The sequence below is a fragment of the Ochotona princeps genome, chromosome 26, assembly GCF_030435755.1.
Source record: "Ochotona princeps isolate mOchPri1 chromosome 26, mOchPri1.hap1, whole genome shotgun sequence".
Classification (NCBI taxonomy): domain Eukaryota; kingdom Metazoa; phylum Chordata; class Mammalia; order Lagomorpha; family Ochotonidae; genus Ochotona; species Ochotona princeps.
The window spans coordinates 13,701,073-13,727,155 of NC_080857.1; the positions used below are offsets into that span (position 1 = coordinate 13,701,073).

General features: G+C 41.5%; 1 protein-coding gene across 1 annotated transcript in view; it reads left to right on the forward strand.

Moving 5' to 3' along the window:
* Positions 1 to 24,487, forward strand: part of SEL1L (SEL1L adaptor subunit of SYVN1 ubiquitin ligase) — a 36,107-nt gene extending 11,620 nt beyond the window's left edge. Inside the window, exons 6-21 of the mRNA XM_058655218.1 lie at positions 597 to 759; positions 3,472 to 3,525; positions 3,630 to 3,689; positions 6,600 to 6,681; positions 7,023 to 7,177; positions 8,885 to 8,941; positions 12,681 to 12,749; positions 14,117 to 14,194; positions 15,387 to 15,449; positions 16,538 to 16,625; positions 16,785 to 16,933; positions 18,285 to 18,450; positions 18,974 to 19,048; positions 19,690 to 19,862; positions 21,701 to 21,829; positions 23,179 to 24,487. Of these exons, the coding sequence (XP_058511201.1) occupies positions 597 to 759; positions 3,472 to 3,525; positions 3,630 to 3,689; positions 6,600 to 6,681; positions 7,023 to 7,177; positions 8,885 to 8,941; positions 12,681 to 12,749; positions 14,117 to 14,194; positions 15,387 to 15,449; positions 16,538 to 16,625; positions 16,785 to 16,933; positions 18,285 to 18,450; positions 18,974 to 19,048; positions 19,690 to 19,862; positions 21,701 to 21,829; positions 23,179 to 23,373 (1,756 nt within the window). The 3' untranslated portion in view covers positions 23,374 to 24,487. The remainder of the gene's footprint in view (positions 1 to 596; positions 760 to 3,471; positions 3,526 to 3,629; positions 3,690 to 6,599; positions 6,682 to 7,022; positions 7,178 to 8,884; positions 8,942 to 12,680; positions 12,750 to 14,116; positions 14,195 to 15,386; positions 15,450 to 16,537; positions 16,626 to 16,784; positions 16,934 to 18,284; positions 18,451 to 18,973; positions 19,049 to 19,689; positions 19,863 to 21,700; positions 21,830 to 23,178) is intronic.
* The last annotated feature ends 1,596 nt before the right edge of the window (positions 24,488 to 26,083 follow it).

A 26,083-nucleotide genomic window follows, 5' to 3' on the forward strand; every position in this document is an offset into this window, starting at 1 on the left:
AATTTAGTTTATGTGGGTAAACAGTGTCGTAATTGCTGATTGAAAGGATGAATACTACCTAAAGTGGAAGTAAAATTGTAGTTTTTACAATTGTAGGGAATCTATGTATGGAACCATATCATGAAAAAGAATAAAGAAAGAAGAAATGGTAGTAGTTTCTTAGAATGTATATACTGTTCAGAATTCAAAGTTATATAAACTGAGCAGCGTGTTTGAGCATGGTTTGTGTGTGTTTCTGTGTGTGTGTGTGTGTTTTGCTTTGTGGATCTAGAAATTTATGATTGGAAGGTATGCAGAACAGACAGTTGTCATCTAACATTTTGTGTCTGTTTAATTTCATCTTTTGTTTTGGTCTGTAAAAAGATTCAAAAAGAAAACTGCAGTGGTAGACTATTTCATAATATTAGGATAACAGAGAGAATGAGTGCCTTATGTAAAAAACAAATAGCCAGGATGTTCTGTGTACCTACAAGTAGAAATAAGATCTGTAACAAAAGGAAATTATTTATATTGCATTCAGTAGGTCTTGAAAAAAATGTAATGCTGATTCTGAAACATCACTGATGTTGTTGTCAATGGTTTCTATTTAAAAATAGCGCGTATCGGTATCTTCAGAAGGCAGCAGGCATGAACCACACCAAGGCCCTGGAGAGAGTGTCTTATGCCCTTCTCTTTGGTGATTACCTGCCACAGAACATCCAAGCAGCTAAAGCGATGTTTGAGAAACTGACCGAGGAAGGCTCTCCCAAAGGACAAACTGTGAGTGTTTCAACAGCGAAAAACATAACACAAGTTCCTTTTTTTAATGTATATCCTAACTTCTTTTGTTAAGTAAGACTGGGGACCCAGTGTGGTAGCCTAATGGGAGATCTGGAAGAGGCTCCTGGCTCCCGGCTTCAGATGGGCTCAGCTCCAGCCATTGCAGCTACTTGGGGAGCGAGTGAGCCAGCGGATAGAAGATCTTTCTGTCTCTCTCTGTCTCTCTCTGTCTCTCCTCTCTGTAAATCTGACTTCCCAGTAAAAAGAAAGTATATCTTTCAAAAAATCGAGTAAGATAGAAGATTAAATACCGATAAATACTAATTTTGAGACAAAGCAGTTTTCTTGGAAAATCTTTTCCTTACGCCATGAACTCTAGCAGTTACTAAAGACATGTTTGGAGTCGTATCTTCCCTCAGTGACATTTATCAGGTTAGGTCTTTATGGAAGGTAGTTACTTTTGGACAGAAATTATTGACAATGCATTTTTTCTAAAATTCAAGTGATGCAGTTCTTGTTAATTTTGGTGGTTTTCAGTAACTGTTTTATTACAGAAGCCATTCATCTCTGTTAGTGGAAACTGCACACCAAAAAAGAAAACACCACGTATGCACTGCTCCGAGCTGAGCTGTGGTGAGATGCCTGTGCCGGCGTGCCCTGCAAACCTTTGTCTTTGTGTATATATACATATGAATTTTTTTACTAAAAATCGAATGCCACTGTCTCTCTCTTTTCTTTCCTAAACATTTGTGTTGTTTATTTGAAAACTAGAGTTACAGAGAGAAAGGAAAAGCTAGAGAGCTTCCCTCCACTGGTTTACGCTCTGGATGGCCATGACAGCCATGGGTGGGACAGGCAGAAGTCGTCCACTGAGAGCTTCTTCCAGGTCTCCGCCATGTGTAGAGGGGCCCAAACACTAGGGCCATCTTGTGATGCTCTCCCAGGCGTTAGCAGGGAGCTGTATCATGGAGCAGCCAAGACTTGAACTGTGCCACACCACAATGCCAGCCCTGCTTTCTTAAAAAAAAAAGGGGGGTGGGGGGCTTCTCCCCGCCACCCGGGCTTGTTTAAAAAACAACAAAAACAACAACAACAACACACACACACACACACACACACACGAGGAGAAACAGAGCTCTTACATTTTGCTGGTTCACTTCCCAAATGTTTGCAGGCCAGGAGCCAGGAGCCAGGGACTGCATTCCAATGTTCCCATGTATGTAGCAGGAGCCCAAGAGCTTTGGCCATCCTTTGCTGTTTTCCCAGGTACGGAACTGGAACAGAATCAGAGTAGCTAGGACGTGAAAATGCATTCTCATATTGTACCTGGCAAAGCAAGTTGGAACTTAACTCATCACACCACAGCATCAGCCCCACTATTGCTTTTTTGCAATTAATGCCTTCACTTTCTCCTTCCTGCAAGCTTTTGCATCTCATAAGACCTACAACTGACTATATTTCTGTGGCATTAAACCAAATAAGTCTTTGCCGTTATGTCCAAACTGTAGGTATCCAGTCTGGAACTGTACCCTGTATTTAGTTGTTAGTTATGACTAACATAGTCTCCGGCCCTGATTTTATTTGCTGTGTTAAGAGATCGGGCTGGTTTTTTCTGTAGAATGCCCTATCTCTTTGCTTTCTCACAGAGCCCTTGAGTGTGATTCTCTGTTGCTTACATTTCTTGTAAACAGAATATCACAGCGTCGGGTGATGAACTCGAGTGAAGTATTTTCAGCTAGACTACTTTATAAACAATGTTTGGTATTTTGTATTGCATCACATCAGTTGATACATGGAATCTGTTTTTCTCCCCATTAAAAATGCTTACATTAACACTTGGTGGTGTCAGTTTATCTTTATTATTCCCCTTTGATTGCCAGGCCCTTTGCTCCTTTGTACAAAATTCAGTTTGTATAAAATTGACTCCCGTGTTCTTCGTTTTTGGAGTCCTCCTGCTCTGAAGCCATTTTCCTTCTAATAATAGGCCCTCACAGCACCATACTACTTTCCACTTTGCAAAGCATCTCTTCTTTGGAATTTGTACTGACTGATGGAATAGATAAAAGTCCTGGAATCCTACACCATATAGAGCTGTTTTTTCCCAATGTCAAGCCAGTTTCTTCCACCTGGAGACTTGGAGTCACCATCTTGTAGTCACACCGCTCACGGACATGGGCCTCCAAGCCATCGTGAAGGGTGGAGAGAGGCACGGGTCTCTCAGCTTATAGCCCTTCTAGTCAAAACAGCTGTAGAGAGCGGCACGCTGGCAGGCTCTGCCACACCTCACCTTTCTGACTTCAGCTGGCACTTTGCTGTCACCAAGGATGGTCTGCAGAAGGCAAAGGGTAGAACTTTACCACGGAGTTGTTTGTTTGACCATTTTTAGAAAACCACTTGTACTCTAACATTGCTAAGTGACCTTTCTCCTTTGACCCCTTTTGACTTGAACCCTTGCTGCCTCTTTTCATTCCTGGGAAGGTTTATCTTGATAAGCCTCTTATCTTTTTACAAAGTGTATCCCATTCTCCAGAGGTAAATAATACGGGCATAAGCTGGAGGAATTGTTTTGTCTTTATAGCAGCCATTCATAACCATGAAGTAAAGGTTGTGTTTGGGTGTGATCAGTTTTGTTTCATTAGCTCATGTTTTATTAAATTGCCTTTAATCTTCATCATTAAAGGAAGAATTCTTATTTTTGTCATTTTATTTCAGGCTCTTGGCTTTCTGTATGCTTCTGGACTTGGTGTTAATTCAAGTCAGGCAAAGGTAAAACTATTAAAACTTTACTGCATTTTGCAGTGTGACTTGAATAAGTAGTTGTATCAGTAAATGCACCTGTATTCAGTGAGTCTCTTCCCTTTTTCCCACAGGCCCTTGTATATTACACCTTTGGAGCTCTGGGGGGCAATCTTATAGCACACATGGTTTTGGTAAGTGTGACTTCAGGGGAAGACTTCAGGAGCAGAAGAATTTTTTTTAAGATTTATTATATTTTTATTGGGAAGTCATATACAGACTAGGAGAAACAGAGAGGAGATCTTCAGTCTGCTGGTTCACTCTCCAAGTGGGCACAACGGCTGGAGCTGAGCCTCTCCGACACCAGGAGCCAGGAGCTCTTCCGGGTCTCCCACGCGGGTGCAGGGTCCCAAGGCTTTGGGCCGTCCCCAGCTGCTTTTCCAGGCCACAGGCAGGTCGCTGAATGGGAAGTGGGGCTGCAAGGATTGAACCAGCGCCCATATGGGATCCCAGAGCATGCAATGTGAGGACGTTAGCCACTAGGCTACCGCACTGGACCCATTAGAAGAATTTCTAGTTGATAGTGTTCACTTTTCCAACCTTTATTGTGGAAAATTTTGCTTCTGTTAATTAAAGCCCAATATTTACCTAAGCATTCGTCAAATTATTGTTAATGACTGTGAAAGATTTAATATACATTGACATGAAAATTGGTAGTGCCACAATTTTTCTTACAATGATTTTTTTTCCTTAAAAATTGAGATCTAATAAATGGTTCTCAAAAAAAAAGCTTCTCCGCAAGTTGTAGCTGTCATCAGAATCAATTTTAGGTTGGATTACCACATATTTGACACTTAAATGGTTGAAGGACTTAACGTAAGCAGTATTCTATGAAGGACATTAAGGAGTATTGCTTCAGTATTACCAGATAGGAGTGACCACTTAATTAACCTAGTGGTTAATTGAGGGAAAAAAAAAAGCAACTTCCCAACAGATTCTTTTTCTGCTAACGTGTTTATTCTACCTTCTTCTTGAAAAACTGATTTGTGGTGAATCATGTGAGTTCAGATACATGTTACTGTGTTCAAATGAATTTGCTAAGTTCTTTCTTTCCAGTAGGTAGAGAGTAGGCTGATGAGAAGTGAGACTGAAAACAGAAAAACTGATCCAAAAATCCAAGAAAGACCTGCAGGGTTGGTCAAGGAAAATGCAGTGGGCCTGGGTAGATCCTGGGTCATTCTTCTCAAATGTGTTGAAAAAATATTGAAGGAGTGTTTACCATTCAGAGGCCAAATATTATTGAGGTATAGAACCCATTCCCAATAAATTTATAATCTAGAACGGAAAACACAAAAAGGAAAACCGTGTGGCCATGTTCAGGGCTCTACCGTTGGAAAGGAGCAGAGTGTTACAGATACTCCTAAAGAATCCGTTGCTGTGATTTTTGGAGTTAATAAATGCCCGGGAAGGAAAAATGCCCAGACAGCAACAGCAGTCAACGCAGAGGGACAGACACAAGAGGAACAGGGTGTCCTCAAGGAGGTGCTGTGATGTGGTGAGCGTGTAAGGCCTGATTGTAAGATGGGCAGGATCGTGTGAGAGAACGGTAGGTCATGCTGAGGAGCTCAGATCCTGTCCTGTTACAAGAGAGGTAACGCTGAAAGACTCAACAGTCGGAAGATGAGGGGTTGTTTTGACTCCCTGGAGCAGCTCTCAATAACTTGAACATATTTTTTCCATTTGTTTATCTACAGTAATATCTATTCCTCAAACAGTAATTTAAAAGTTCACTTTAGGTGAATTTTCCAGAAATAACAGAGTTTATATTTTTGTATGGTATGCATGTTAAATATTTTTGATAGATATTGTGTATTCTTTTTACCAGTCTTCATATTTTGAAGATTGATTCATTTATTTGAAAGGCACAGTGACAAATAAAGGAGGAGGGAGGGAGAGAGGTATTTTGCAACTGCTAGTTCACTTTTCCAATGCACACAGCAGCCACGGCTGGGCCAGACCGAAGACAGAACCTAGAATGCTGCCTGGGTCTCCCATGTAGGCAGCACAGCCCAGGCACCACAGCCGTCGGTGACAGGAAGCTGTCTGGAAAGCCAAGTAGTCAGGGCCTGAACCAGCACACTGTAGGGTGCAGGCATCCCAAGTAGCAGCTTAACTTGCTGTGCCACAACACCCACTCTGTCAGTGTTCTTCACTAGCAGCTCCGCAGTAAGAGCATTAAAGGGGTGGACACTGGGCTTGGTGGTGGAGATGCCCACATTCTGCGTCCCGGTGCTTGGGGTTTCCCAACTCCAACTGCCTGCTGATGCATGAACTCAGAGGCAGTGGTGATAGCTCAAGAATTGGGCTTCTGCCATCCATATTGGGGACTTGGATTGCATTTCTGACCCCCCCTGACCCTAGCCTTAGCCTGACACTGGCCATCTGGAGGTTTGGGGCATAAACGTATGGATGGGGGAAGTGCTAACTCCATCCTGTATCTTGCCTTTCAAATCAATACTTTGTAAAAGAACATTAAATATTTTGCTGTTGTACAGTAATGCCCTAAGGATTGTTGAAGTTTGCAAGAATCAGCCTTTCTGCTGTTCATTATTAGTTATCTTATCCTGAAATTGTTGCTTGTTAGTGTCAGTGGGTCTGCTGCTAGTAGTCCTGTTTCCCATATTCTGCCAATTTCTTTGTTAATTTGAAAGATTAGTCCATTTTTATTAAAATTGTATCTAAAATAAGATTTAAAAATTTTCTAAGCAGGAGCCTAAGTTTTCTCTTATGTAAATGTAAGTTTTCTCTTATGTAAATGCACACACTGCGTTTAGTGTCTTCTTTACTAAATGGAGTGTATACAGTTAGCTGTTCATGGCATTTATTTTGATTGCTCCAAGAATTTTAAGCTTTATTTCTTGGCTCTTCACTGTTGTTGGAATTGTTTAGTAAATTACGATCTCACATCTTAAAATGCAGCATACATGAGGTGCTTGTATCTTAGTCACAGGACAGCATTCTGAGTAGTGTTGGCATTATGAGTTCCTAGAAGAATGCCTTGAACTTGATGAGATTACTGCCTCTTACCTGCAATTGTTTTCCAGGGTTACAGGTACTGGGCTGGCATCGGAGTCCTCCAGAGCTGTGAATCTGCCCTGACTCATTATCGGCTTGTTGCCAATCATGGTATGTGTTTTTCCCTTTTCACTTTCAAAAAGCGAAACTAATTTTAAGTTTAATCTGTTTTTATTGTACTACTTGAAATATTTGTCATGGTTGTCTTACATATCTTTCCTTCAAACTAGTTTATGAAACTGTTTTGAATTTCGTTTTGGGTTTCCCTTCTTCAGTATTGTGTGATGGTGGGTTTCTTTTATTAATAGGCTATATTTTATAATCAGACGACCATAAAGAAAGCTTTCTCTCACATTCTCGCTCGTCAGCCTTAATCAGCTGAGATTGTACCTCTTTCTGCAGAGGCTCATTCTGAGTTTGTTTTTTCCACATCATTTTGTCTCCAATTTCAGTTGCTAGTGACATTTCGCTAACAGGAGGCTCGGTAGTGCAGAGAATACGGCTGCCCGATGAGGTAGAAAATCCAGGAATGAACAGTGGGATGCTGGAAGAAGATTTGATTCAGTATTACCAGTTTCTAGCTGAAAAGGGTGATGTGCAAGCACAGGTATGTGTTTACTTGTTGCGTTGTGTGTTTTATTCTGGTGGGGAGGGGGCTAGGGGCTTAGATCTGTTCGTAGCATTTCCATTTCTCTGAGCAGTCACTGGCTTCGTGTTAAAGCCACCAGAGGAACATTGAAAACAATACCAAGAACCCCACAGTCTAGGATGAGACCTGGACTGTGATAGCCTCTAAAACGGCCCATGTGACCGTCCCAGATAGCACGCTTGGAAGGTGCTGCGTGGGGAAGGCAGCATTGACACTAACGATGAGGGTTCTCGCTCGAGTCACCAAGGAAGAAAGCTCATTTCTCTTAAGAAATCTCTACAACATTTGGAATATCACTCACTGTTTATGACCATTGACTGTTCATGTTTGTTCTGCTCACCTTGGAACATAATTTTCTCAAGGTCAAGAACAGAAATGGGCTTGTTCAGTGCAGAGGGAATGCTAACCATCGGAATATCGTGTGTGTGTGTGTGTGTGTGTGTGTACTTCTTGGCTTATTTTGATATTAAAATTAAAACATCTTTTTACTTACTACATTTGGGTTTCTTTCTAATTTGCAATATATAAGGATAAGCCAAAGACATCAACTAAGAAAACATTTTTTTAAAAAAAAGATTTATATACTTTTTTTGAAAGGCAGATTTTAAAAAGAGAGAGAGGGAGACAGAGAGAAAGGTCTTTCATTTGCTGGTTCATTCCCCAAGTGTCCACAGTGGCCGGAGCTGAGCTGATCCGAAGCTAGGAGCCAGGAGCTTCCTCTGGTCTTCCTTGTGGATGAAGGGTCAAGGCTAAGAGCCATTCTCTGATGCTTTTCCAGGCCAAAGCAAGAAGCTGCAGCAGAAGTGGAACAGCCAGGTCTCGAACCGGTGCCCATATGGGATGCAGGCACCACAGGAAGAGGGTTAGCCTATTGAGCCACCATGCTGTCCCCAAAGGGCAATTTTTTTTAAACTAACAGAAGAGAGTCTTAACTTTTAAAAAAAACTAACCAAATAAAATGTAAATTGACAGTTTAACTCACTGAAATTAGGATGATGTTATCTTGTTTGGTTAAACTTATTTATTCTGCATGAATGATTTTTGGTTTAAATCTTCTATTTATGTAGCAGGCTGTTCCATGTTCTCTGTTCTCTTCCTCTGTTCCCCGCTTTGGGTTTGGGTATGTCTCCGCCCCTCGCCTAGTGTGCTGCCTGTCCTTCCCCTCCTCTGTAAGAGACTATCTAGCCATGGATCCCTGCGTGCATCCTTAAGTTAGCAAAGACTGCTGTGATAAGCACTTTCACCATTTCCAGGACAATTCAGAAACCCAAGTTTACGCTGTGTGTCTCCTATTGCGATCCTATTGTTTGATGTAGGACGTAGAAGCTTGGATTCACTCAGATCTGCTTTCCCATTGCTCACTCCTGTTGCTTCTCCAAGGTTCCTAGATACTTTTCCTTCCTGCCTGAAGAGCGCTTTACCATTTCCTTTAGCGTTGGTTAGGGACAAATGCAGTTTGGCTCTATCCGAAAACATTTCATCTCATCCCCATTTCAGAAGGAAGCTGTATGTTTAAAAGCATACTTTTGTGTTGTTTACAAGTTTAAGTATAATAGTGTCTAGCAGTGAAGACTTAGTTTTTCTGAGTGATGAACAGAAACCTTTTTACTCCCAGGTGGTTTCTTCCTATTCTGATCTTCATTTTACTTGTGCTCTGGTTTTTAGGTTGGCCTGGGACAGCTGCACCTGCATGGAGGGCGTGGAGTGGAACAAAATCACCAGGTATCTCCCCATCTCTTGGGCTTTAAAACCTCATTTTGTACCAAGAAGTGATATTCTAGCTCACATTTCTTGCTCACTCAAAGCCAGTATCAAACTTCTGTTATTTACAAGCTGCCAAACAGCTTTCAAAGTCTAATGCCTGAGAAAGCTAAAGAAAAAACTGTGAATGTACTTTATACTAGTAGAAAAGGTCTGATTCGTTTTAAAACTGCTTCTCAGTATTGCTCTAAAATTTCAGGTACAAGGTCTTGGTTTTAAGTATGTGATGGAAGTATGATTTTAAATACCTTTTAGTAAATGAGAAAATGGAATTCAGAGTTAAAAATTTGCTTCGTACCTTATGTATAACAAATCTGGGAATATTCCTGTGTTGTGCTCTGCCAACCTGCAAAGCAAATGCACTGTAAATTGTTTCACTGGCTTTACAGAAGAAATAAGCTCTTGACATCTTGTTGGCTGTCCAGCCGTGATGGACTTGGAGCATGGAGCTGATGACCACACGCACGGACTGCCAGCTAATGCTCAATAGCCCGAGTTTATTAACAGCATCAGACTTGAAGACAGAGAGCAAACAAGGGTTGTGAAACAGGATGCACTGTACGCACAGGCGTGCACAAGGGAAAGGTCAGTTAGCAAACAATATGGTGTAACAGGCTGCTCGTGATTAATATAGCATAGGGAGAAGGGGCATCTGTCTTTGGGTCTACTGTGTAAACTTGAAGGTTAGGGAACTGCTGGCCCTTGCATTCCCATGTCAACTGCTTCAGGACCTTTGCCCAGAGTTCTGGGAGCTTTCTCACCAGGAGAACAGCTGATTTATAGTTTTACAATAGCAAGGAGTTTCTGTTTCTCCACAACTTACAACTGAATTAACAAGTATTTTAGTGCCTGTTGTATATCAAACACTGCTAACAATTCAAGATTCAAAGTAGGAGGGTTCTTCCAAAAGTTCATGGGCAATATGTGTCATGTGAAAACAATGCATGAATTTCAAAACTTCTGCAACCGAATAAACTTGCACTTAATGCAACACATTTTCAGAGGATTCAGTTTGCGGAGCCAGTGGGACTAGACATCAGCTTGAAAAGGGCTCTTGTAAATGAATTTTATAATAAAACTAAAGCTAAAACAAATATCCGTCTTTTGGTGACACTTAATTGGAAGAATGGTAAATCATTGGCACTTGACAAAATGTTTATGGGGACGGTGCCTGAAAGAAGTCAGGTTTACAGATAGGTTACTGTTTTAAGAGAGAGCCGTGTTGAAGGCGAAGCACATGATGACCAGCCATCCACTTCCATTTATAAGCAAAACATAAATCGTGTTCTTTGTCTGATTGAAGAAGAACAGTGGCTAGCAGCAGAAGCAGTCATCAACACCTTTGACGCCTCACTGGTTTTAGCTCACGCAGTTCTCCCTGAATGTTGAGCGGACATTTTCCTTGAGGGCTGCCAAAATGTGTGCCCAGATCGACTGTGCATAAAAGATCCCAGCGGAAATCTTAAATGGGTGAGATCAAGATCCTGAAACATTTCTTTAAGTAATAACAGGAGATAAACCATGGCTTTACCACAGCAATCCTCCAGACAGAGCGCAAAGCAGGGGCTACCAGAAGGTAGAAAATGGTTCAGACAAGGCCAAAGACCAATAGAGACCAAAAGTCATTTGGGAAAAGCTTATGGCATTTTGCTTATTGACTTCCTATAGGGCCAAAGAATGCTAGCATCTGTTCATGATGAGAAGGTTTGGAGAAAGACAAAGCTTCAGCAGAGAACCTCCCACAAGGTCTTCACCAGGGAATCCTGGCCCACCAGAACAACGTTCCTTCTCACTCTCCCCAGAGGAGGGCGGCTTTGCCAGAGTTTCATGGCAAGCCATTAAACACTCAACTGGAGTTGGTTCCTTCTAGCTTTATTTTATTTATAATTTTTAATTTAAAAGTATATGTAGGGCCCGGCGGTGTGGCCTAGCGGCTAAAGTCCTCACCTTGAAAGCCCCGGGATCCCATATGGGCGCCGGTTCTAATCCTGGCAGCTCCACTTCCCAGCCAGCTCCCTGCTTGTGGCCTGGGAAAGCAGTTGAGGACGGCCCAATGCATTGGGACACTGCACCCACGTGGGAGACCTGGAGGAAGTTCCAGGTTCCCGGCTTCGGATCGGCACACCGGCCCGTTGTGGCTCACTTGGGGAGTGAATCATCGGACGGAAGATCTTCCTCTCTGTCTCTCCTCCTCTCTGTATATCTGGCTGTAATAAAATGAATAAATCTTTAAAAAAAAAAAAAGTATGTGTATATATATGATATATATATAATTTAAAATTCAAAGGGAGCCTATTTTTTTCCCTCAGGTAATATAAAGAAGAACTCTATTGTCATGAGCAAATTCCCAGAACCCTCCATTCTTTAGGACCCTGGGAATGGCTGATAAAATCACTTGCAAAAAAAAAGTATCCTGAACTTGATGGAGCTTATATCATTACATAAAGTTTTTATTTTAAATTTTTCTTAGCCAGTTTTTCACAAGGCCATTTGAAGTCCGCTCATACTGGACTGACTGTCTGTGTTCTTTATTCCCGTGGAGCTTTAAGTTTAGTAAGAGCATTGGATATATGTTAATCATGATATATATAAATTATGATCATTATTATAAAGAATAATTAAAGGACACAGACACTGACTGGTGAATTGGAAGTACCAGTTATCAGGGACGACCTAAGAAGTAGATGACATTCAAGTTGACACTGGAGGTAAGATTGACCCCCATAAGGAGCAGCATGAAGGACATGGCTGGTACACACACAGTGTGGAGAGCACGAAGCAGAGCTGGGGAAAGTGCCGGGCAACCTCAGCATGTCCCTGCAGTATTTCAAGAGGTTACAAGGAACAACATGTTCAGATATTAAAACAATGACTTTAACATTGCAGAGAATGAATTAGAACACCCCAAGTTTAAAACAGGATTGTCAGGGAGAAAGTTGTTCCAGAGATTCAAGTGAAAGATAATTTATTTGGATGAGAGCTGTAGTAATGAAAAGTAATAAATGGATTCAAGATGTGTTTACAGTGCATGCAGTTCATTTGAGAAGCTGGCGATGGCAAGATAGCGGTCATCACTGGAAAGAAATTGGGGATCTGAAAACGACTAGAATGCATTTGAGCAGGAAGAGTTCAGGGGGAGGTTAAATGAGCAAGAAGTAGCCAAGACCTTCAATGCTGGGTCCTCACCTGGGATAATTTCTAATTTCTGGTGATAATTTCTAATGATGCTGGTGTATTCAGATGTAAGCTTCTAAGCAGATTCAAGAATTTTACTCTAAGGAGAACAAAAAGGAAATTTTACTTCTTTACAGTTGTTTGAAACATCTTTCCATGCCTTGAAAAGGCTTTGATTTTTCCCCTTCCAAGGTTGCAGGAGAGAAGGAGATAAGAATTGAGCAGCTGTTGACTCTTTCAGGCAGCCCGCTATTCCCTTTCCCTGTAGATAACACAGGTCTTTTTGGTGCTTCAGTTTAGGAAACACAAGAAATGCCTTTGTGTCTCTAACTCTAAAAAGACTCAGTGACACAGTTGTCTTTTAACAAAATAAAATTTGTATGTATTCATTTCTAGTTTGAAATACAACTGGATCTTCTTATTTTTTAAATTGCTGTAATATTACAAGATTTTTTAAATGTTTTCCTGTTTTTGCTAAACTTGATTCCATTAAAAGCTGATTGTTTTAAACTTTCTTTTCTCACAGAGAGCATTTGACTACTTCAACTTGGCAGCTAATGCTGGCAATTCGCATGCTATGGCTTTCTTGGGAAAGGTATTGTATGGCCTGTGAATGTGTTATGTAATAGAAAGGAGTGTTTCATGCTAAGAATAAAGTGCATTCAAAATCTACAATTTACCCAAAATAAATTGGAAATGAAGTTTCTAGTGGAGGCATATTATATTTTAAGCAGACCTTTTAATTACCTTTATAAAAAATATTTATTAATTTATTTATGCATGCGTGCGGAAGAGCCACTGCAGAGGGGCACTGAGAGAGAGCTTCATCTGCTGGCCCATTCCAGATGGCCACGGCAGCCAGGCCAGAGCCAGGCCAGAGCCAAGAGAAGAGGCATGCAGTTGGCATGGGTCTCCCACCGGATGGCATGGGCTCAGCTTTTCCCAGACCATTAGCAGGGAATTGTATCAAAAGTAGAGTAACCAGGACACAGCTGACACCCATACAGGAAGTTGATGTCACAGACAGCAGCTTTACACACTGCACAACACCGACCCTTTTCCGTGTCTTAAATGTGACAGATATAAACCCCTCCAAATCCAGTTCTTTTCTCAAGCACAGAAATGTTTACGTCTAACAGGTGCCATATCACAGAACAATCAAAACTTCATTTTTGCTTATTTTGGAAACTAATACAATATAAACCCATAACTATTTTTATCTATAACCAAATCCTAATGTAGGACAGTTCCCATGGGTCATATGTCAAGGTTTTTACAAATAGGAATATTTCGTTTGCCATGTGATCACAAGTAGTTCATCAGAGCTTGTTGACTTGGTTTGATTATTCCAACCACTGTAGCCTAGATGTGCCTGTTGCCCATCTGCTGTTGTTGTACGTGGTTTCCTTTTGTTGTTTCCTCATCATGACACAGATAGACATGGCATTGGTCATCCTTTTGGTTGGCCTTGTGTCATGCTTCATACCAGATGCTTTTAATGTTCAGTGTTTATTAAAGCTTTTTAAAATAGCATTTAAGTTGTTGATTTTCCTAAACGTTAAGACCACTGTTATCCCAGGGACAGTTGTGGTCCAGGGCAAGGGATAGCGGACAGTGCCGTTAGACGTGCCTTGGCTGATCCCTCATCCCAGGGACCCTGCCATCTCTGTCACTGCCCTCAGGTAGAGAGAAAGCGGATGCACCACGGGGTTAGAGATTTCCTCTTGAAACTGAGCTGTGAGCTGGTTTTATGTGCGCCTGTGTACAGAAAAGTCGTGAATTTAAGCTGACATCTAATATATAATATAAACATGTTGGCTTTGAAGAGTTTGCTTTTTAAATTTGAAATCTTTGGATGCTTTTCATGCGATCCAACCTAAGAACCAAAGTGAAATGAGATAGGAGGAAAATGTAGCTGGGAAGAGGGTCCGGCTCTTGACGAACTGGGGATCTGTTTGGCAGATGTATTCCGAGGGAAGCGATATTGTGCCTCAGAGTAATGAGACGGCGCTCCACTATTTCAAGAAAGCTGCTGACATGGTAAGGCTTCATGACTGTGTGTCCTGAAATGTGAACCACATTACTGTTACAGTAGACATTTATTGTGTTGTGAGATGAATCGTTATTACCTAGCTTGTGCCACAAATTAGTAAAAGCACATATGTAAATATGAATCGTGTGAATTGTTTTGCTGTATGTAACTTTTCCAATAAAAAACAGTTTTTCCTTAGGGACTAGTTGTTGAATATTAACTTTCTGTTTGTGTGTCTCTGAGTAGTTTCTTAATCAGAGGAATATTTATTTTAGTAATGGAATTGGGAGTTAGATAATCGGCCCTATTTGTATTGCACCATGAAGTTTAAAAGGATACATAATTGGATATTTTTGATAACCATGGTACATCATTTAAGCTTTCTCTGAACCTGAGAAGACCACACATGATTACTTAAGACCCTATGTCTCCCAGATGTACACTTATTTTGCATATTACAGTCACCCTAATCTCACTTGTGTGCTTCCCAGAGGAGCAATGCAAACTTTTCTTATAAGATGCCTTCTGAGGAGGATGGGGGCAACACATTCAGAAGACAGGTTACAAGTGTCATTTACTCCTAAGCTTACATTGTAAAATAAATGAAAGCTGTTCACTTTGTTTAAATAAAATATTTTTTAAATCAATGAATAAGTAAAGCTGCCTTCTACCTAACTTTAGGTGAATTCTAGATTTTTTTTTTCTCTCTTGATTTTAAAGCAATGATTATCTTTAGAATACTCAGGTAACCTCAAGTGTATCTTTGCAATCTGATGGTAGTGCAACTACTATCACAAGACTGGTAATGTTATCCCATGATGTCTTCTTTTTAGTTGGGGTAGAAGGTTCTTAATGAGAAACTACCCAATAAAAAAGAAACACATAACCCGCTTTGATTTGTACAAAATATGTTAGTCATATTTTGTAGTAAAATTTCTTGGCACAACTGGTCATAAGATAAGTCACCAAATTTTAGTTGAAACTAACTTGCTGTTTATTCTTTTCAGCAAATTACTAAAAGTCTCTAAATGTTTTAAAGTTGATGTTAAATTGTCTGACATGGAAGAAGTTTTTACTTTGTATCAGAAAATACTGACATGTTTTGAATATGCTTGAAAATGATTTATTTCATAATTATTTACTTTTGCCTGTTGTTAATGAATTCTTCCCACTCATCTGTCTTATTTCTCTGGTTTTTAGGGCAACCCAGTTGGACAGAGTGGGCTTGGAATGGCCTACCTCTACGGGAGAGGAGTTCAAGTTGTAAGTATGGAGTTGCACATTCTGACTTTAATAAGCAGTCAGCTACTGAGGTGGGCCATCTTCTTAACTGATAGCCAGGTGAAGTCACCCCATTGTTACCTCAGAGTGTAGCTGGCCACCACCCCGCATTCTGCACCCCGCATTGGCTGTCCTTTTCAGCTTCCATCTCGGCTACCATCTTCCAAAGGCATGAGGTTGCTCGCTCCTCCTTCTGTTCAAGCTTCCTCCCCTGCCAGCCCTTCCATTTCTCCAGAGATGAAACATCCCCGGGCCTGTTTCTCGACTTCACCCTAAGAAAATCATCAGCACCCACACTCAGGAGGGACAGGCTTTCCATCCTACCTCTTGTCCCTTGTAGCTCTCCACCTCTGCTCTCCAGTCTTTCTCTAATGAATGAACTTGACGAAGGGGCTGGTTATTGACTCTCGTTTGCAGCAGTTAGGTGTCCGCCTCATATGGCTGCTTTCTCTCAGTCACTGGTAGCCAGTTGGCGCTTTGGTTCTACCTCGCCTAAGCTGTCTTCTCTATGGTTCTGTGACTCCAGACTCTCTGCTGTCAGCTCAGCCTGGATGTCCTGGATTTGCGATGCTGTTCTCTCCTCTGATCTGTCCAAATGAATGTTCTATTGAGCCTCAGACTAAATAGTCTGAGCTAGTGTTCCCTAAAACAGATGAAAATTATCTTATTTGGGTTTCTTGTAGTCAATAGTAATCTTTATTTTAACTTTTCTCTATGAATGCATATGACCTTTCAAGTCTATTCATGTCATGTTTGATAAGGCCCACAGGGAAGGAGTGCATGAAAGGACTGGTTGGTTAGTAAGGAAGATTGTTTCTTCATTCCTGACTTGGAGTTTCTGTTGGCAGTTGTGCTTTCTGAGAATAAGCAAATTATTTTGCAAAAGTGCTAACTATTACTATCTGTATACTTTAAATTATATTACCGTCTTTATATGCTATAATAAAGCACATGATAGTTCTTATTGTTGCCTTTAAGAATGATTCTGTGTGTGGGTGCCTTATGGATCCTTAACTCCTGAGTATGTCAGCCTTTTGATGTTTCTTATTGTATGGCATGTCTTTCTACAGAATTATGACCTGGCACTGAAGTATTTCCAGAAAGCTGCTGAACAAGGCTGGGTGGATGGGCAGCTGCAGCTTGGTTCCATGTACTACAGTAAGTAGTTTTTCATTGTCAATCGATAGTAATCAGATTCACATATTTACTCAGTACCAGTTCACAGCTTTAGACTTTTCATATCTAAGTCTTCTCTCCTGCTTAACTACATCTCATGTAAGGCTGTAACTAACCTCTGATTTGGTTCATTTCTTACAGATGGCATTGGAGTTAAGAGAGATTATAAACAGGCCCTCAAGTATTTTAACTTAGCTTCTCAAGGAGGCCATATCTTGGCTTTCTATAACTTGGCACAGATGCATGCCAGTGGCACTGGTGTGATGCGGTCCTGTCACACAGCAGTGGAGGTAAGGGCTTTTCTGCCAGCTCATATGTGGGATATTGACTTGCCCACTAGGACAGTATCTCTTTGTAATTCTGGGTTTCTTTGCATTTCTTCTGCAAAAAGACCGGACTCAGCCTCCTAGTATGGATATCGGAGGGAAGACTCTGTGTATAGCTGTTATACTTTAGTCTGTATCTCCCTGTTACTAACATTTATAAGGACAGATGTTGGTGTGGTTAGTATTAAAGTACCTAAGACAATATCCAAAAAAGTATGTATTGAATGAAATTCCAAAGGGGAATGAATGAGAATATATCCAGACTGGAAATTTTCCTTTAGCTCTCTGAAGCCTAGTACTTTAAAATGTCAATGATAAATGCTTAGCCAAGTTTCTAGATCTCTCTTCATGCTTAGTTACATCATCGGGTGGCACTTTATGAACTTTATAGTAGGATCAGTGTGTTAATATCCATACATCACCAGAACAGTGCAGAGCTAGGGCAATGGTGTGTAAAGCTGTTGACTTCTATAGTCAGTGAAAGGGAAGATGTTTGGTATAGTGGTTAACGCACTATTTGGGTTGCCATCTTCCCATATTGGAGTGCCTGGGTTTGGAACCTGGCTCACTTCCTGATTCCAGCATCCTGCTAATGTGCACCCACTGAAGCAGTGGTGGTGACTCAGGTGCCTGGGTCACTGTCACCCGTATGGGAAACCAGGATTGAGTTTCCGGCTCCCCGTTTTATTAGCCTGTCCCAGCTCTGGTTAGGAAATGAGAGATGGGAGCTAGCTCTCTGTCTACATCTCTCTCCCTTCCCACTGCTGTAATTCTGCCTTTCAAGCAAACAAAATAAATACACTAAAAATCATGATAATAATCAGAGAAGACTAAGTGGAAGCCGGCGCAGTGGCAATATCAGGCTAGTGTTCCACCTGCAAGTGCCAGCATCCCATAGGGGTGACAGTCTGAGTCCCACAAGCTCCACTTCTGATCCAGCTCCCTGTTTGTGGCTTGGGAAAGCAGTAGAGGACGGCCCAGAGCCTTAAACAGGGCTGCAGCCATTTGGGAGACCCAGAGGAAGTTCCTAGCTCCCAGCTTCAGACAGGCCCAGCTCTGGCCATGGTGGCCATTTGGAGAGTAAGTCAGCAGATGCAATCTCTCTCTTGTTGTCATCTTCTCTTTCTGTAGTAACTCTGCTTTTCAAATACGATAAAAGTAATCATGAAAAAAATCCTAAGTGAAAACAAGTGTGCAGAGGTTCAAAGCAATGTAACAAGCGCTTGTGACCAGAGTACAGAAGTTTACTTTCTGACAGCTCTTCATGGCTTTATGTTTGTTTCTGTTTTGTTTTGTTTTCTTCGCCTTCTCACAGTTGTTTAAGAATGTGTGTGAACGAGGCCGTTGGTCAGAGCGGCTTATGACTGCCTACAACAGCTACAAAGATGGGGACTACAATGCTGCGGTGATCCAGTACCTCCTGCTGGCCGAACAGGGCTACGAAGTGGCACAAAGCAACGCGGCCTTTATCCTCGATCAAAGTAAGGCGTCCCCCAGCTTTGAGTTCACATGGGGCTAGCTTGTTTAAAAAGAACAGCCTCAAAGAAATGTTCTTTTATTTGTTGTAAATGGAACCTAACTCACATGTTTAATTTATTTCACTTCAGATCCCTAAATCACCAGCATTAATTTCATAATTAGAACTGACCATTGAAACAGATCTGACAATCACATTTAAAGTAATTGCACCCAGTGAATGTGTTTTTTTAAAAGAAGCTGGGTACAAGAATGCCATTTTCCCAAAGCTGTGGGTTCCTAGAAGTGGCTGAATAATTAGTCTCATTGTTGGTGCTGTGGATCAAGTGTTTTTCCAGAAGTTGCGCTGTCCTGAATCCAGGGACTCCCTTTGAACTCCGAACTTTATTCCGTCCCTGGTTTACTCCAGTGCTTGTGGTATCCGGGCCCTTGTTAAGTTGGGCTGTGTGCACTCAGGCGAGTTGGCTAATGAAGCCTGAAAGTCTGGCGCCTTTGCCTGATTTGTATTTCACTTCTTTTTTTCTGTAGGAGAAGCCACTATTGTAGGTGAGAATGAAACTTATCCCAGAGCTTTGCTCCATTGGAACAGAGCTGCCTCGCAAGGTAAGTGGTTGATTATCAGGGAAGAGTTTCAACTTCCAGAAGTATTAACTCATTCCATTTCATTCCTTAAAATTAAGTAACAATTTATTGTTTAACTTGTTTGTACTGATTCTTAAGGCAGTAGTTTCAGGGCCGGAGTCTATGTCTCCGCTAGATTCCCATCGCCCTCTGGTTCACTCTTTGCCTTCTAATTTGAAGCCAGACAAAATGAGAGAGTGGAATACAAGTTGTAACAGAAGCCAAAACCCAAAAACCTCTAGCCTTTTCCCACCTTTTTTTTTTTTTTTTTTTTTTGAATATTTCTTTCTCACACATTGCGTTCTCTCAGCCCTCTGTCTGTCCGCTCTTCACATCTAAACAGCAGTGGTCACAAGGAGCTGTTTGGTTAAACGTAAATGACTTTGATGAAGCAGATCTTGATTACTTGAAGAGGTGTATGTACCACCACCTGTTTATCTCTCCCAGACTATTCCAAAACCTTCTGCAGAAGAGTTTAAGTTTTTACCAACTTAGTAACTGGGAGAGGGATTTGTCCTAAAGTTTGAGTGCTGTACATTGAAGTTGGTTATACTAGCATGTACAACAGTTGGGTATGTTGAAGCCTGGCTTACCTGCAGGTTTGCAATTGCTCTTTGTTTCAGGCTATACAGTGGCTAGAATTAAGCTGGGAGACTACCACTTCTATGGATTCGGCACGGATGTGGATTACGAGACCGCCTTCATCCACTACCGGCTAGCTTCCGAGCAACAGCACAGCGCACAAGCGATGTTCAACCTGGGATACATGCATGAGAAAGGACTGGGCATTAAACAGGTACCTGGCTTTACAACAAAAGCTTGAATAAAGTCACTGTGAGTGAAGGAAACATCTTAATTTGCATAGGAAATAGACTTTGAATTCAATCAGATTTGGGGCCACTGATTTATGAAACCGATTTGTAGTGATGTATGCATCTTCTAGCACAGCACATACACATATTAATATCCACACTGTTACACTCCTATGATTATGATAGAGTCCTGAAAGCAGAAATACAGTGTGGCTTCTGCTGTTTGGTTCTTTGGCAGTCCGCCCAACTTCAGCCATATTTTACTGTTTGTAAGTTATTTCCAACTGAATAAAAATGTTTTCTATAAGTAAACTTCCAATTCTTACAACTTCCTAATGAAGTCAGTTTTAGCTTGTGTACGTGCCAAGGAATTTTGAAGTACAGCCTACTCATACATTTAAAATTTTCTTAGTTTCAAAATGTCTAAAACGCCAGCTATTGTAACATTACTAATGTTTTAATTAACAATAATTAACATTTAAATTAACATTTTAATTGAATTATTAAATTACTCTTATAGTAGTCAACAGTATCTAAATACCAAAGAATGATTTTTTTAAGATAACATGATCACCTTTTCCCTTTTTTTGTGTTTTTGTTTTTTGCTAGATGAAAGAGACATACAAAGAACTAAAAACCAGTCAATTTACATCCAGCTTAGCTACAAAAATACTAAGTATTCAGTAAAATGAAACTGAGTTGTAATGTGGAAGAAAAATAATTCAGGATGCGATTCGACAAGTTTAATTGTCCTGTGGAGTGTGTTTAGTTACTGAACTGAATCATCCACAGGGTGCTTATGTGTTGCCACATGAAGTTTGATTCATAATCTTGAGAAACCTACCCATCCAAATACATTTATAGTTTTTTTTTTTTTTTTTTTTTCAAAAAATCAGACATGCTAATCATTTTAGCTAATGATACCATCTAGAGATAAGAATAAACAGTAACTGCTTATATTTACATGTCTGGGGAGCAAATTCATTTGTAAGAATAAGGCTTGCTTTCTGGTATCTCACAAAACTGTTCCCTAAAAGTCTGGTATTCTTTGCCAATAGGGCATGGAAGGATTCTCAGGTGAAGCTTGTCATAAATCCCCGCATCATTCTGCCACACATCTGAGGTGACAGCCATCTGGGCCAACCTCGTACTGACTTGTTTCACCTCCCACAGTATTATTAAGAGAAGGAAATATGAAATTTCCTATCGTGATATTAGTTGAAGATGCCTGCTCCAAAGCCGTTGTTTGTGAGAGGACAGGCAAAGGCAGAGCGCCTGAGAAGAGGATGAGGCGGTGGGAGGCTGTGCTGCTCGGGACGCTGCGTTTAGCACAAGCCCTCAGCAAGTTCAGGAACTGTGAACTTCAGCAGCCCCGCACACTGTGCATGCCAGTCCCTCTCAGGAAGTCTTGAGTGTGTTTATTCCAGTTTCGAGATAACTGTCTCAAACTGAAACCAGTTTTTTCCTAACACTGATTTTCCTGTAGATAAAAAATGAGCTTGAAACTTAGATGTTGCCCTTAGAACTCCCAAGTTAGCAATATTATGCTTAAATAGATGTGTGTGTGTTGAGCATTTCTACACAGTAAATGGGATATTTTGTTGGGGGGAAATATGTGCTAATTTTTCATTACATTTTTTTTTTTGAAAATTCAGAAGACAGATTTTACCAAAGTCAACTTTGGCATTTTCCTCTAGGTGAAGAAAATTCATTTTTAAATGAAAATTTGAGAGGTTAGATGAATTTTCTTCATAGTCATAAACAATTCATATTTCCACTAATTCGGTAGGAAGTAAACTGTGTCTTGTTTTCTGTCTCACAGGACATTCACCTCGCCAAGCGTTTTTATGACATGGCCGCTGAGGCCAGCCCCGACGCGCAGGTCCCCGTCTTCCTGGCTCTCTGCAAGCTGGGCGTGGTCTATTTCTTGCAGTATATACGAGAAACAAATGTAAGTAGTCTGTGTCTCCTTTTTACTAAAATACAGCCCGGTTGCAAAAAGTGTACGCTTAAAAAACCGAGGCGTCAGATGTTTAGCGTACCAGTTAAGATGCTTCTGTCCGACGTGGGAGCGCCTGGGTTTATATGCCTGGCTGAGGCTCCTGACTCCAGCTTCTCACTGAGCGGAAGCCCTGGGAGGCAGCCGTCCACGTACCGAGCTGGTGAGTCGTCAGAGGAACTGGCTTGAATCCCTGATGTTATTGTAGTGTGTGTTCTCCAGCATCGGTGAGGAAACCAGCCCTTCTCGCTTGCCCCACCTTAGCCTGCGCTGCTAAGGTCCTCCACGTGCAGGGCCCCAGAGCGCTGCAGATGCTGGGCTGCAGATGCTGGGCTCTCGTTGGGGCCACGGTGTGCACGTGTCATCTGCTGCACCTGCTTCGTGTCCTGCAGCATGCGCTGGACCCTCTGCTGACTCAGCTGATCTGTCAGTAGAAAGCTAGTCATGTGGCAGCTGGCTGCCTCTCCGTCAGGGCTGGGTCAGACTCTTGTCTCCCACAGTTTTAGTCACTACAAAACGATTGGCTGGAGTCTAGGATTTGATTTCACAGTCCTATACCATACGGGGTATGTCATATCTTTGCTGTTCGTTTGCATGTAAAGTATAACAGCAATAATAAAATATCCTGCAATCCTACCACCCACATATTCCAACGGAAAAATAAATAAATAAAAAGCTTGGCAGGTAGAGATGACAAGCAAGTCAAACAGTTCTGGTCTTTCCCCAGGAAACCCAGTTTCTTGTAAATCTTTTCCCCCAGAACAGTTTAGCACCTGCACTTATGAATATGTAGCATGGGGCCCTGTTAAATGCACTTTTATGCATAGAAAGGGCCACACCCTGTGTTTGTATACTCCATGGCAGTTGTATACCCCAGACAGTGTCAGGGTAATTTCTTTTCAGTGACACCAAGACCATTAAAATATCAGAGAATAAGAATATAACATTTAAGTGCAAATTCACCTGCTCAGTCCTAACCAAGAGGCATTGTTTGTTCAGCTGTTCAACGTTTGGATTCCTGTGGTGTTGGACTCAGCCTTTTAACTAACAAGTTTTCTGTGTAGCTAGGCTACCGGAGTGTCAAGGTACTGACTTCTCCTCCTCGTCCCGCTGCTGTCTCAGGTTTCTTTTCAAATATTTTCTGTGAAAAATGCCTGGAAATCAGTACACTAGATGAATGATGGAAAGAACCCCGTGAGACACCATACATCACCAGCGACTATAAAATGCAAGCTCAGTTCAGCCAGTTCCTCCCCGCACACTGTAGTGACACTAACTGTTTTGTATTATTTTCCTTTAAGATTCGAGATATGTTCACCCATCTGGATATGGACCAGCTGTTGGGACCAGAGTGGGACCTTTACCTCATGACCGTCATTGCGTTGCTCCTGGGAACAGTCATAGCGTACAGGCAGAGGCAGCACCAGGACATGCCCGGGCCCCGGCCCCCTGGGCCCCGGCCAGCGCCGCCCCAGCAGGAGGGGGCAGCACAGTGACGGACACTGTTCCCAGCCTCAGTCAGCCTGCGCTGAGAACACTTCGGTTTGGCTTAGGACTTTGGATCAGTGGCCCCTCCTGGAAGAAGCACCAAAAGCGTGAAATTCTAAAGCTGCTTGGAATCTGATGCCTTTATTTTCAGGGATGAGTAACTCTCACCTAAACTAAGTTGAATGTTTGTCTCAGTGCCATATGGAATAACAGCTCTCCGTGGCTTTCCTCTTTCCTTTTGTTTTCCATTGGAAACATGAAAGACACTCAAAGTGACGTTCGCTGCATCCAGCTCTCTTTCTCGGATCCTGCCATTCTGGTGTGCGTAAGTTCTTACGCCATCTTTGAAGTCTTGTGCATTGACAGTAAAAACCGATCTGATCGGCATAAAAAGGAAAGCCCAATTCATTGCAGATTTAACCTTAAAGATATTTGAAAGTCTAAAAACAGAATCGATTTTTTAAGTTACAAGAAAAAAAAGGGCTTTGGAACTGTGGTAAATGAGAAACTTTGGCTAGTGCTGATGCAGTATATGTATTCTGCATATTTGTTATTTTAAAAAGTTTGAGAGGTTTCTTCCTATTGGTGATTGTCCTACTTAATACTGTACGTCTTGTACTTCCCTCCTTCAAAGACTGAGAGGTGTAGTTAATGAATTCTGTGTGAACCTCACCTCTTTGAAATGAGAAATGTGTAAGACTGTGTGACTCCTTGCACTAACATGTGAATTAGCACACCTACTCTCTGTAATGAGCTTGTTCGGAGTATGTAGAGCCTTGACGCAAAGCCAGAGGACGGACTGACTCAATGGGAGAAGGAAGAACTCTGGGTAATGAGGTACCAAGATCAGACACTTTCCCAAAAGTTGAAGGATTTGTTCCCAGGACTAATTTTAATTTACGTTTCTTATCACACAAAATTAACAGATCACCCAACATGGGGCACACACGGACTACCCTAACTATACTCAAAGTATCTAACAGAGAATCCGACATGGATCAAACTATACAGTAGACACAAGCTGGAGCCTGTTCAGGTAGATCCTTCTCTCTGGCAGTTTATATCACAGTAGAAAAGCACCTGCCTGCCTAACTTTTGACCTCACCATTGTCCTCCTGCTAGGATTAGAAAAATCAAGGCTGCTACACTTCAGAATCGTGTGATGAAATAGTGCGGGGGAGTAAAACAACAACTAAACTGAGGTCCCATGATCACATAAATGGAAGAATTAAACCAAATTTATATTTCCTTCTGTTGTCAGGTAGTGTTCACCAGCCTAAGACTGCATTAGAAAGCAAGCAGGCTTTGTATGCCTCCTGCCAGTCTACTTACAGTAAACTCTTTTCCCACAATCACCCATCTTCCAGAAGAGGTGAAGAGTTTACTACTTGCAGAATTGTAATCCTTGAGTGTTTGAACTTGGAATTGTATTTAGAACTAATTTAATCCAGAATGAACATAGAAGGCTTTAAATATAAAATTGTACATTATTTTTGTGTTTAGACTATTATGGGAAACTGGTGAGAAAAGTTTCCCCCTCAACAGTCGCATATAACTTTGCAGAGATTGTCACAGAGAGAACTACACAGAGGGAGGTTAGGCAATGGGAAGCGTGCTGTTGGGCAGTTCTTGTGACGCTCAAGGCTTGTGACCCTCGCGTGTTGCATGCCCTTGATGTAGTGCCGCGCTGTCCGCACCGCCGCTTCTCCTCGGAAGTGTAGTGTAATCCGTCGGGCAGCCGCACTTCATTCTGAAGAAGCTATATTGTTTTCTTTGAACTTGAAAACCCTTTGAGGTGACTGTCAACTTCCATCTTGTTTTTCCTCCACCATCCATCTGCTAATTCCTTTAGGAACTTCTTCTTCTTTTTAAATCTCTGTTCTTCCCTCTAAGAAATGTTTTCTTAAAGCAGTGTGCACGACCTGAGGCCGGGGGGAAGGGCAGTCTTGTTCAGGCTTGCCCCTTGCTTTATCGGCTTCCTTACTACTCCTAGCTCAGATATCCTCTTCTCGCGCCCTCCCATCTTGTGTTTCCCTCTGGGTCAGTGGCTACCAGAAGTTTGGAGTGGTTTGTGTAACGTAATTTGTTCTGAAAGACTTTCTTTGCTCCCTTTTTTCTTGTTTCGTTCATGGGATGTTGGTACCTAAGCAAAGAGGAACTGGGTTAGGCTTTTCTCCTAAAAATAATGCTCAATATTTACCTAATCAAATGGCATCCATTTGAATAAAGTGACAATAACTAAAGCTAGTTAATGTCAGTGACATTAAACTAACTCCAGGATTCAGGAGTTTTAATGTTAGAGTTTAGACTTAACAGAGTGTGGTTTCATTTCTCTCTGGTAGCTCATCTTCCTTGATAGTCTTTGAGTCTTCCTGCCTTGGAAGGGGGGATACCAGTAGAACTCTGTCGAACTTAGGCCAGTCTTTCCTTGTGCATCCGGGGTTGTTGCTTAGCCAGCTGTTTCAGGATCTCAAGTGTACCGGTGTTGCTTCTGTTTTGTTGGACAAAGGTAGTATCAGTGCTTTTCCAGTCCCTCCCTCACCTCCTTTTTTGTTTTCGTTTTTGTTTTTGCCTGATGTTGTTGTTTCTGTTTTCTGGGTGAGGCTTCCCTTATTATTAGTTAATAGTCAAATGGCACAGGAAAAAAAGAAAAATCAAGGCCTTCTATCTTTCAAACTTCTTTATCCAGGACTTGAATCAGACTAACGTGTGAATCAT